The 12966-nt window shown below is 42.4% G+C and overlaps 1 protein-coding gene across 1 annotated transcript in view; it reads left to right on the forward strand.

The window, feature by feature from the left end:
• Positions 1-12966, forward strand: part of TERB1 (telomere repeat binding bouquet formation protein 1) — a 45574-nt gene that overhangs the window by 25299 nt on the left and 7309 nt on the right. Inside the window, exons 16-18 of the mRNA XM_072116545.1 lie at positions 689-769; positions 1256-1423; positions 11224-11286. Of these exons, the coding sequence (XP_071972646.1) occupies positions 689-769; positions 1256-1423; positions 11224-11286 (312 nt within the window). The remainder of the gene's footprint in view (positions 1-688; positions 770-1255; positions 1424-11223; positions 11287-12966) is intronic.

A 12966-nucleotide genomic window follows, 5' to 3' on the forward strand; every position in this document is an offset into this window, starting at 1 on the left:
ATTTTTCTGTTGCGTGGTGTGTTGTGATTTTTCATTGAGTCACAAGGGCTTAATTTATAAGAGAACCACAAAAAGGAAAAATGAGCATCAGAAATGACACTCCACATTCATGAAGTTTAGAAGTTGATAGACTTGCTTTTTGTTGGTCTAAATGTGTCCCAAAAATTGTGTTAAAAAAGGAGTTGGGAAACTAGAAGTGCAGGAAACTTCTGTGAAACCTGTGTTCCAACAGTAAATTTGTTGCACAAGGTGCATTTTTATAAAGGAAAACTTCAGACGCCAAATAACAAACCTATACAACATTAAAAAATTCCCCCATAGTGATTCTCATCTTTAATATAATACTAAACACATGGATCTATGTACTGTAGAGTCCAAGATGGGGCTTCTCGAGTGACACTCCCCATTCAGTCTGAAAGTGACTGATCTCATGCAAAAAGGGACCTTTATCCGCTCATGCGTCATTGGAGGTAATTTTTTTCATAGGTAAATTGCTGAAAATTACAAAAAAGAGGTGATACTAGAAAAGGATGCATCACAGCTTACCTGATGCTATTAGTTTAGTTGTGTAAAAGTTGGTAACAGAGTCGCTTTCAACTATTTTTGTCAATAGGGACTTGCTTCATAATTTATGGGATAAACTAACAATTTGTAGATCATATCACTTTTTTTTTTAACTTTTTATTAGATCCTATGATGATATGTGCCGATTTAATCCATAAGGAGATAAACAAAGTTGTGGACATTCATTGCACATTACGATGTTCAGGTAATTTCAGATATTTATAATTTTAGAGAGGTTTATGTCTCAATAGAAATAGTGTCAAGTGGTCTTTCCAAAAAGTCAAGCAAAAAGTCTAGGGCTTGGCAGCTACAATTAGTTGTGTAACATAATACTGCTACTACATCACAGCCAATGATGATGTATGTTTTACCGCATTTAAAATTTAGAATTATTATAACCCGGATATTGACTGGTGCCAATAGTGCCAAAAAGTACAATTTCAAATGTCTTTTGGAAGGTGGAGGTAAAAAAATTTCAAACACAAAATCAAAAAAAGATTTGTAGCTTTCAAAGGTGAATAGGGAGGTAGAATAGCAGCATCGGTAGTTTTAGGGCAGGAGTATGTAGAAGTGAGTGCGGTAAGTCTGATCCGTTAGGTTCTCCGGGTAGCACAGACTATGTGATTTAGCATAGGACACCGTGTTCTGTGAGACCGCTGTTATAAATGTTTGTCTCCCATCTGTTTTGCAGGCTGCCTAGTGGCAGGATATGCCATGACTAGCAGGAATTGCAGCAACATCTTGATGGGATGTCCACATTTGTGTGATCGGCACAGAGTTATCCTACAGGCAGAAGAGCGTTTTAGATCAGAATATAGAAAATTACTCTATGGCACCGGAAGCATAACAGTAGAGAAAAGTATGGAACACAAGAATTACATGAAAAATGTTTATGTAATCATTTTGAAGAAGAATTCATAACAGTGGTTGTTGAAGACAGTGTCCTGGAGATCAGCTAGTGGTGACTGACTCTTGGAAATATAGTTTTAGTTACTTTTACACTCAGGGCCGCATCTGCCATGAGGCGAGATGACAATCTCGCCTCAGGCGGCAGAATGCGGGTCCCTGTAAAGGGCGGCGAAATTTGCCGCTCTAAAGTGGGCGATTCGGGCGTCCATTAACGCCCGAATCGCCCACCAGCTAAATAAATCGCGCCTGTCTCTTTAAGACACAGGCGCGATTTATATGCGGAGCGACGCAGCGCCTTTCCGGCAGCTGCGCGCTCCGTCCTAAGCAGTGACACAGGCGTCATGACGTCATGCGCCTGTGTCACTGTGCGGAGCCGCGGCACACAGGAAGACCGGAGTGAAGGCCGCGTGAAGACCGGAGCCGCGCCGAGGGAGCAGCTGCCTGCAGGTGAGTATGATTTTATTATTTTTCATGTACTTTAATTAAATGTGGGGAGGTTTCATGTTATACTGGGAGGGGGGGTACTATATAGGGCTAGAAAACGTTTAATACTGGGGGAGGGGGGGACGCTATAGATATCATATGGGGCCATAATTATTTTATACTAAGGGGGGGGGGGTGCTATATGTATTATTTGGGGCTTTGGGGCCATAATTATTTTATACTAGGGGGGGATGCTATATATATTATTTGGGGCCATAATTATTTTATACTAGGGGGGGGTGCTATATGTATTATTTGGGGCCATAATTATTTTATACTAGGGGGGGGGATGCTATATATATTATTTGGGGCCATAATTATTTTATACTAGGGGGGGGATGCTATATGTATTATTTGGGGCCATAATTATTTTATACTAGGGGGAGGGGATGCTATATTTTATTTGGGGATTTGGGGCTATAATTATTTTATACTGGGGGGATGCTATATATTATATATCACTAAACTGGGGGCTGTATATGGGATACAGTATATTACTAAGCTGGGGCTGTATATGGGATACAGTATATTACTAAGCTGGGGGGCTGTATATGGAGTACAGTATATTACTAAGCTGGGGGGCTGTATATGGGATACAGTATATTACTAAGCTGGGGGCTGTATATGGGATACAGTATATTACTAAGCTGGGGCTGTATATGGAGTACAGTATATCACTAAGCTGGGGGCTGTATATGGGGTACAGTATATTACTAAGCTGGGGGCTGTATATGGGATACAGTATATTACTAAGCTGGGGGCTGTATATGGGATACAGTATATTACTAAGCTGGGGGCTGTATATGGGGTACAGTATATTACTAAGCTGGGGGGATGTATATGGGATACAGTATATTACTAAGCTGGGGGGGATGTATATGGGATACAGTATATTACTAAGCTGGGGGGCTGTATATGGGATACAGTATATTACTAAGCTGGGGGGCTGTATATGGGGTACAGTATATTACTAAGCTGGGGGCTGTATATGGGATACAGTATATTACTAAGCTGGGGGCTGTATATGGGGTACAGTATATTACTAAGCTGGGGGGATGTATATGGGATACAGTATATTACTAAGCTGGGGGGGATGTATATGGGATACAGTATATTACTAAGCTGGGGGGCTGTATATGGGATACAGTATATTACTAAGCTGGGGGGCTGTATATGGGGTACAGTATATTACTAAGCTGGGGGATGTATATGGGATACAGTATATTACTAAGCTAGGGGAATGTATATGGGATACAGTATATTACTAAGCTGGGGGGCTGTATATGGAGTACAGTATATTACTAAGCTGGGGGGCTGTATATGGGATACAGTATATTACTAAGCTGGGGGGGATGTATATGGGATACAGTATATTACTAAGCTGGGGGGCTGTATATGGGATACAGTATATTACTAAGCTGGGGGGCTGTATATGGGGTACAGTATATTACTAAGCTGGGGGATGTATATGGGATACAGTATATTACTAAGCTAGGGGAATGTATATGGGATACAGTATATTACTAAGCTGGGGGGCTGTATATGGAGTACAGTATATTACTAAGCTGGGGGGCTGTATATGGGATACAGTATATTACTAAGCTGGGGGGATGTATATGGGATACAGTATATTACTAAGCTGGGGGGGCTGTATATGGGATACAGTATATTACTAAGCTGGGGGGCTGTATATGGGATACAGTATATTACTAAGCTGGGGGCTGTATTTGGGATACAGTATATTACTAAGCTGGGGGGCTGTATATGGGATACAGTATATTACTAAGCTGGGGGGGCTGTATATGGGATACAGTATATTACTAAGCTAGGGGAATGTATATGGGATACAGTATATTACTAAGCTGGGGGGATGTATATGGGATACAGTATATTACTAAGCTGGGGGGCTGTATATGGGGTACAGTATATTACTAAGCTGGGGGCTGTATATGGGATACAGTATATTACTAAGCTGGGGGCTGTATATGGGGTACAGTATATTACTAAGCTGGGGGGATGTATATGGGATACAGTATATTACTAAGCTGGGGGGGATGTATATGGGATACAGTATATTACTAAGCTGGGGGGCTGTATATGGGATACAGTATATTACTAAGCTGGGGGGCTGTATATGGGGTACAGTATATTACTAAGCTGGGGGATGTATATGGGATACAGTATATTACTAAGCTAGGGGAATATATATGGGATACAGTATATTACTAAGCTGGGGGGCTGTATATGGAGTACAGTATATTACTAAGCTGGGGGGCTGTATATGGGATACAGTATATTACTAAGCTGGGGGGATGTATATGGGATACAGTATATTACTAAGCTGGGGGGGCTGTATATGGGATACAGTATATTACTAAGCTGGGGGGCTGTATATGGGATACAGTATATTACTAAGCTGGGGGCTGTATTTGGGATACAGTATATTACTAAGCTGGGGGGCTGTATATGGGATACAGTATATTACTAAGCTGGGGGGATGTATATGGGATACAGTATATTACTAAGCTGGGGAGCTGTATATGGGATACAGTATATTACTAAGCTGGGAGGGCTGTATATGGGATATAGTATATTACTAAGCTGGGAGGATGTATATGGGATACAGTATATCACTAAGCTGGGAGGGATGTATATGGAGTACAGTATATTACTAAGCTGGGGGGCTGTATATGGGGTACAGTATATTACTAAGCTGGGAGGGCTGTATATGGGATACAGTATATTACTAAGCTGGGGGGGCTGTATATGGGATACAGTATATTACTAAGCTAGGGGAATGTATATGGGATACAGTATATTACTAAGCTGGGGGGATGTATATGGGATACAGTATATTACTAAGCTGGGGGGCTGTATATGGAGTACAGTATATTACTAAGCTGGGGGGCTGTATATGGGATACAGTATATTACTAAGCTGGGGGATGTATATGGGATACAGTATATTACTAAGCTGGGGGGATGTATATGGGATACAGTATATTACTAAGCTGGGGGGGCTGTATATGGGATACAGTATATTACTAAGCTGGGAGGGCTGTATATGGGATACAGTATATTACTAAGCTGGGGGCTGTATATGGGATACAGTATATTACTAAGCTGGGGGCTGTATATGGAGTACAGTATATTACTAAGCTGGGGAGCTGTATATGGGATACATTATATTACTAAGCTGGGGGACTGTATATGGAGTACAGTATATTACTAAGCTGGGGAGCTGTATATGGGATACAGTATATTACTAAGCTGGGGGACTGTATATGGAGTACAGTATATTACTAAGCTGGGAGGGCTGTATATGGGATACAGTATATTACTAAGCTGGGGGACTGTATATGGGATACAGTATATTACTAAGCTGGGGGCTGTATATGGAGTACAGTATATTACTAAGCTGGGGAGCTGTATATGGGGTACAGTATATTACTAAGCTGGTGCTGTATATGGGATACAGTATATTACTAAGCTGGTGCTGTATATGGGATACAGTATATTACTAAGCTGGGGGGCTGTATATGGGATACAGTATATTACTAAGCTGGGGGATGTATATGGGATACAGTATATTACTAAGCTGGGGGGATGTATATGGGATACAGTATATTACTAAGCTGGGGGGGCTGTATATGGGATACAGTATATTACTAAGCTGGGAGGGCTGTATATGGGATACAGTATATTACTAAGCTGGGGGCTCTATATGGGATACAGTATATTACTAAGCTGGGGGCTGTATATGGAGTACAGTATATTACTAAGCTGGGGAGCTGTATATGGGATACAGTATATTACTAAGCTTGGAGGGGACTGTATATGGGATACAGTATATTACTAAGCTGGTGCTGTATATGGGATACAGTATATTACTAAGCTGGGGGGCTGTATATGGGATACAGTATATTACTAAGCTGGGGGGCTGTATATGGGATACAGTATATTACTAAGCTGGGAGGGGACTGTATATGGGGTACAGTATATTACTAAGCTGGGGGGCTGTATATGTGGGGCAAGATTTTATTTAAGCTGTAGGGGATCTGTATATGGGAGCTGTATATAATTTAATTGGGTGGTGAATAAAGAGGCCTTTAAATATATGAGAGCAGGGATAATGAAGGGATGTGTTATATGTGGGGAGAGTGCGGTCAGTTGTGTTGTGAGGGGTATATATTATTTAGGAGCACAGTGTGTTATCCAGGAGACTTCATACTGTAAGTGACTGTGGTATTTTTAGGGACGCCGGGTGGAGATGCTGCACGGAGCTGAAGATATCCGGCCGTGAATTCACCTTTGATACGTCATGGATTGGAGAACCTGGAATAAAGTCCTCCTGATGGAAGAGATTGTCATCTATAAGGTACTAGATTCCACTAATGCCTCTCAGATCCTGTAGTCAGTCACACAGTGTCAGGGAGCTGTCTGTAGGGTTGTTAGTAAAGTTTAAGGATTTACTTAACAGGGAGCGGGGGGGGGGGGGGGGGCAGCATTTTAATATTCGCCTCAGGCAGCAAATATGCTAGAATCGGCCCTGTTTACACTGCACCACACGGTTTTCTGTATCCTCCACAGTGACCTGGCCTAAAGGAGCTGTAGGTTAGGTGAAATAGATTTAGGTCTAAGGTCTCAGATATCAGGCTTTATAAGAGTGGATTTGCCAAGAGATCCACTTGATATTCAGGACCACTGGGGATTAATCCACATGGGGCTAATCCATGGCTCTTCTATGTCAAATCTAAAATCACCATGCTTATTTTTCCTCAGAAGGACCAAAACACAATTTTCTGGAGAATGTGAAGGTTGTATAAAACACCCAAATATGTGAACATTCACTGCAGGACATATACGCAGGATTGCCTATACTTTGCAGTTTTCACACCAATGTAGAAGTGTGATCAATAGTTTTATACTTTTTTGATCCTTTGTAAATATTTGTAAATAGTCTTAGAGAATCTTATACTTAGAATGGTAAACCGTAATGGGGTAGATGTTCTGTATGAGCAGATGCACTTACTTTATCAGTGGATAAAATCAGAAAACTCTGAGGAATTGCATTACAGCTGAGAAATAAATGGTATGTCATACAATGCTATGTAAATATTCACCTGCTGTAATACTTCATTGCTGTCTGTTTCCATGGTTACTTATCTATGCTGGAAGAAATATGGCACCCCCGCAGGCTACTGTTAGGTTAGGGACGTATTCTCTGATCTTTGCTAAAAGTCACTTAAGGTTTCATCCGATTTTATTCTTCCATACAGATGTTGGATGACAACCAATACAATGAACATAATAAAGTCTAGGCTTTTGTTTCTTTCCAATACAACAAGCAAAACATTATTGCAGAACAAAATATCAGCATAGCTTTGTATACATATTTCATTTATTTTGTCCCCCAGTGGGACTAAAAGAGGTAAAAAATGGAGGGACCGCTTACCAGTGTTACCATAAAGTAACAGTGAATGCAGAAAAAAAATACCACATGCTACCAGTTTCTGCATGATGTCTAAATAATATGACTTACTAGGACACTTGCTATCCAATCAGTTACACCATTAATTGCCGCTAATGTAGCTAGGGCCATATTATAGGGAGGGATTTAGGGGTGCACTTCCTGGGGCCCCACCACCTTACTCATAAGGGGCCCACACCAGCTGAATGTGTTTTGTAGTGGTGCCACTGTGCTATACACGCCCCTACCACCAAGTTGTGACAGTGACTGTCAGTGACAGTGTGTCTGACCAGCTATACTCAATTGCATTCTTCATGCAGCTTCCTTTTTCAGGAGTTGCACTGCATGCAAAGTGACACCAGATCCCTCCCTAGCACTGGTTGGCTGAACTGGTTGCCATCCAAGTCCTAGCCAATCAGTGTTAGGTTTACTATCTCACAGAGCACTCAGCACGATTTGTGAGAGGAGGAGACCAAACTCTCAGGGAAGTTTTGGCACATGGGACTGTTGTGACAACTAGTACTAGTAGCTAGTACAACTGCTTTTTCAGGAGTTGCACTGCATGCAGAGTGACACTGGATCCCCCCCTAGTGCCTAACGCTGGGTAGCTGAACTGGTTGCCATCCAAGTCCTAGCCAATCAGTGTTAGGTTTACTTCTTCACAGATCCGCCTAACCCCCCCAGTAACATCTACACACAGCTGCCAACCCCCAGTAACACAGCTACATAGAGCCACCCTGCCCCCAGTAACACAGCTACATACAACCAACTTTCCTCCAGTAATCACCGCCCCCCGCCCAGTAACATTTATCAGTGCCCCCCGCCCAGTAACATCAATCACCACCACCCCCCCCCCCCCGTCGAGTAACATCAATCACTGCTCCTCCGCCCAGTAAAATCTACCAGCACCTCCCACACCCATTAACATCAATCAAGTGTAACATCTATCAGCTCCCCCTTGTCTGCCCAGTAACATCTATCACCGCCCCCCCCCCCCATCCCCAGTAACATAAATCATCGCACTCATTCCCCCACCCCCTGCAACATCAATCACCGCCTCCTTGCCCGCCCAGGAACATCAATCAGCACCCATCCGCCGGCTGCCCAGTAACATCAATCAATGCACCCCTGCACACTCAGTATCATCTATATAAAGTAGTAATAAAAAATAATAACATTGCACTCACCCCCGATGTATCCTTGACCAGCAGCAACCTCCTCTTCTCCCGTCATGCCTGTGTACAGTCGCAGACAGTAGTGCGCGGGACGTTGGCGTCCTGATGCATGCAGCACTGTGACGTTACACACTGTGCCGCATGCGACAGGGCGCTGATGTTCTGTGCGCTACCGCAGCCTATGGCAGGACAAGAACAGCCTGCAGCCTCTAAATTAAAAATCAATTAAAAGTGTACGGCACAGAGCCGGAGCTGGGGAAATGAGTGAGCAATTCGGGCGGCCATGAGACCGTCTGAATCGTGCACACTTGGTGGTGCCCCCTACAGGGAAAGTGGTGGGGGCCCCAAGGCGCATGCTCCACACTCCCTTTAATCTGGCCTGCATGTTATATAAATATTGGGGCACATTTACTTACCTGTCCGAGTCGCTATCCCCGAGGTGCATTCCCTGCCGATCCTGCACTGTGCCGCGATACACATAGATCCTGCACCCGATATCCTGCATGTGTCGCTCCCCACTCAGGTCTGTCGGAGTTCACCTTCTTCTTTCCGGTGCATGTAAGTGCTTGGCTTGCGACATAAATTTGAATGTTAAATCTCGCTCTTAGTCCAAATCCGTCGGATCGTCCGATGGCCCGCCCCCCGGATTTCTGTCGCATGAAAGCTGGTGCGGATGCGCTAAAATCCAATCGCGTACTCCAAAAACCCTTCTAAATGTGGCGCATGTCGGAAATCGTTGGATATTCCGACAATAGTGCGGTCCGCGGACCCTTAGTAAATGAGCTCCATTATATTGTACAATGTGCAGCATAATATGTACATAGTGGTGCACATCCTCCATTCTTTAGTGTCAAGTCGGATGATGGGACCGCTGAAACAGCGGCTGCTATGGCTGTTACCACTGTAGTCACGCCCCTGGTACTGTCCCACTTGAATTGGGAAGGTTGGGAGGTATGCACTGTATAATTTGCTCAGTTCCTTCTGCTCTATAACATCAGGGCCGGATTAAGGGTGGTGGGGGCCCCTGGGCACAAACTGTTGGGGGCCCTTCCAACAATGTTTTTGGAAGTATATAGCCTGCTACCCCCTGTAGTATATAGCCTGCCAGTCCCCTGTAGTATATAGCCTGCCAGACCCTGTAGTATATAGCCTGCAGCCCTCTGTAGAATACAGCCACCTGCCCCCTGTAGAATACAGCCACCAGCCCCCTTTAGTATACAGCCCCCTGTAGAATTTAGCCGCCAGTCCCCTGTAGAAAATGGCCACAAAATAATAAAGTTCATACTTACCTCACCTTCCCTTCCAGTGATCCTACGACGCTGCAGGCTCTTCCTCGCTCTTCAGGCAGCTGCCGGCTGCTGAAGACACAGCTGCCATCACTGGGGGAGATCACCGACCCACTGCTTTGGCGGCAGCATGTAGTAATCAGACGCCGACAGTGTGGCTTCATCACTCGCCACCGGCGTCCCATCACAACTTTCTGCCGCAAAAACAGTGAACCGGCGATCTCCCCCAGTGATGGCAGCTGTGTCTCACTGACACAGCTGACATCCTAGACCCCTATGCGCGATGCGGGCGGCCACGGGCTGAGCTGAGTCGCTGACTGTCAGAAACTGGTGGGGGCCCCTTAAATAGTGAAAGTGGTGGGGGCCCCGGGGCTCGAGCCCCAGGAGCCCCTCCTTTAATCCGGCTCTTTATAACATGCTCCTTACAGGTAGGGAAATGTACACTCTGTTCAGCAAATCCTGCTCTATAACATGCTCCCTACAAATAGTACACACTGTACAATCTGCCCAGCTCCCAATGCTCCATAACATGTTCCTTATAGATAGGACACTCTGTACAATCTTCTCTATTACATGTTCCCTATAGATAGGACACTCTGTACCATCTTCTCTATTGCATGTTCCCTATAGATAGGACACTATGCACAATCTTCTGTATTACATGTTCCCTATAGATAGGACAATATTCACAACCTGCTTTGTAACATGTTGCCTACAGAAATGTCTTTATGGAAAATGTGTTCAGCGTCACTACAAAAGAAAGTACAACACAAGTGTTAAAGTGAGAGTAGATTCGGTGTCACAGAAGTGATTAGTTCTCTCTGTACATAGTATTTAATGTCTTCTGTGCTGACGTAAAGTGATGAATGAGGTTTGAGAACCAGAGCTTATACACTCACATAGTACTGTGTACAACATTTGTCAGGAGTGTTTTCACAATGCATCCATCACTTTGTCATACTAGAAGCTGTTAAACTCTACACTGGAAGGTAGGCTTATTATTTCTTGTATGGCACCAGGCCAGTATTGTGCAGACCATGTAGCCCCAATTTATGAATGCAAGTTCTTATGTTATTAATAAACTAATTTGATAGATGAAATAAAATATATTATCTGTCACCCCTTAGACCCCTAGTGCTGTTATATTATTGGAAAGACCAACTCTAAGACATCTCTCCTGACCCTTTATGTGACATCAGGAGTAGAGATGATTTCCAGGATAGTCCCTTTTATGATGGATCATGGAATTAATTTCCTGGTGGTGTATTGAAGGTATAATGTACCAATAGACAAAAACTGTTCTGGATATTTATAATAAAAAACTTATATATTCACAGGTGTGCGGTTGACACCACTTAGAAGAGGAGAAGCGAACGTTCAAAATATAACAAGATCCACACGTAAGACATTAGACTGATAGAACTGAGTTGTATAGTCATTTACAAGTGAATGCGGCCCTTCTAGTCTGGAATTCACTTCATAAGATACTAGTATAAAGCTTCTTGGGGAATGGAGGTTGTGTCCATTCTAAATGCTTTCAATCTGCAGTTTCTGGACCCTTGGAGGACCTTAAAAGGTCTTGATATGGCTCTTGTGTAGATGTGTAGTGAGAACAAGATAAGATGTATGAGTATTTAATGGGTGATGGCCTTCTCAGTCTAAAATTTGGTTAGTGTCTTTGGCGGCATTGGATCCCTAACCACCCATATTATAATCCACTACTTCCCAGTTTATACTAAACAAGAATGTAACTCACTCTGATCTAAGGTGTTTTATCCAAAGTATCTGAGAGCAAAAGTGTTCTAGTTGCCCATGGCAACCAATCAGAGCTCAACTGTCATCTGCCTTTATCTTTATCTACCGCCTCCAAACTTATCATCATGAATGCAAACTTTTTGTTAAAATTAATGATTTTCTAAAGTTGTATGGCCATAAATGTTCCCCATTGTCTGTACATGAACTATGAAAAATAAAGCCCTTTTTTTAATTGATATTGATACAGTATATTTAAAAAATGCCGTCTTACAGATTAAAAAATGGAGATTAATATCAATACAGCCTTTAATTCTGGATTTGAAGAAAGATCTAGTTTACTCTCAAAAATACCAGTAGGTGGCAGCATTTCACTAAAGTATCATTCTAATATGACAGCTCCAAAGCCTCGGAATACTGCATACATTACTGATAGGACTTACTGCATTATTGTATCTGAGCGGAGATCATCTTATACCTTCTGTTGAATTTGTGAGCAGATCTCAGCTCTCCCAAAGGATAATAATACATTACAAATGAATACTAATAATGTCCAGGAATCAAGGCTTAGAACAGTTTATTATTAGGTTTTCATTATTTTTCATCTTAGATGATATTATGTTATGGCAGAATTATCTCAGTCTTTTACAGCTGAATATTGATAATACTATTCTTTGCATCTTGGTGTTTGTTCAATAACAGAGCAGTAAGATCAATAACTGTATGGAGGTAATATTTGTTTCAGGTACAGGGATACTATTGGTAATATCAGTTATTATTTAGAGACAATACATGCTCATTATCTGTTTGTCAATGTATACTGGTAATTGTATGAATATAGGATTGATAAGTCCTTCGTACCCCAAAATATTTTATTGTAACATAATAACTAGCTACAGTGGTATTCCTCGTGTAAACAAAATAAACTACTAACTCCTGCAGGGTTTGTTCGAATTTTAGGAAAAAAATTATAGTTAAAGGATTTTTTTTTCAGTTCAATGAGAGTAATTCATTATTGCATCTGCCGGAAAAAAAGCAGAATTTATGTTTTAAAAAAAACAGCTTAGGAGGCATTTATAAAGGGTTTTTGACCATTTGTTGACACTTTTCCGACAAAGGGGCTTGGCCTTTGTGAAAGGGGTGTGATCTTCATGAAAGGGGCGTGTTTAGGCAGAAAATAGTCAGTGTGCCAAAAAAAGGAGGGGGCACTCTCATCTGTCACAGAACTAGACTGCACTGTCGGATCTTGCATCACATTAATGAATTCCCCCCAATTAATCCATATCCATAGGGTAGTTCATCAATACCTGATGGGGATATGACACTAG

The sequence above is a fragment of the Engystomops pustulosus genome, chromosome 7, assembly GCF_040894005.1.
Source record: "Engystomops pustulosus chromosome 7, aEngPut4.maternal, whole genome shotgun sequence".
Classification (NCBI taxonomy): Eukaryota; Metazoa; Chordata; class Amphibia; order Anura; family Leptodactylidae; genus Engystomops; species Engystomops pustulosus.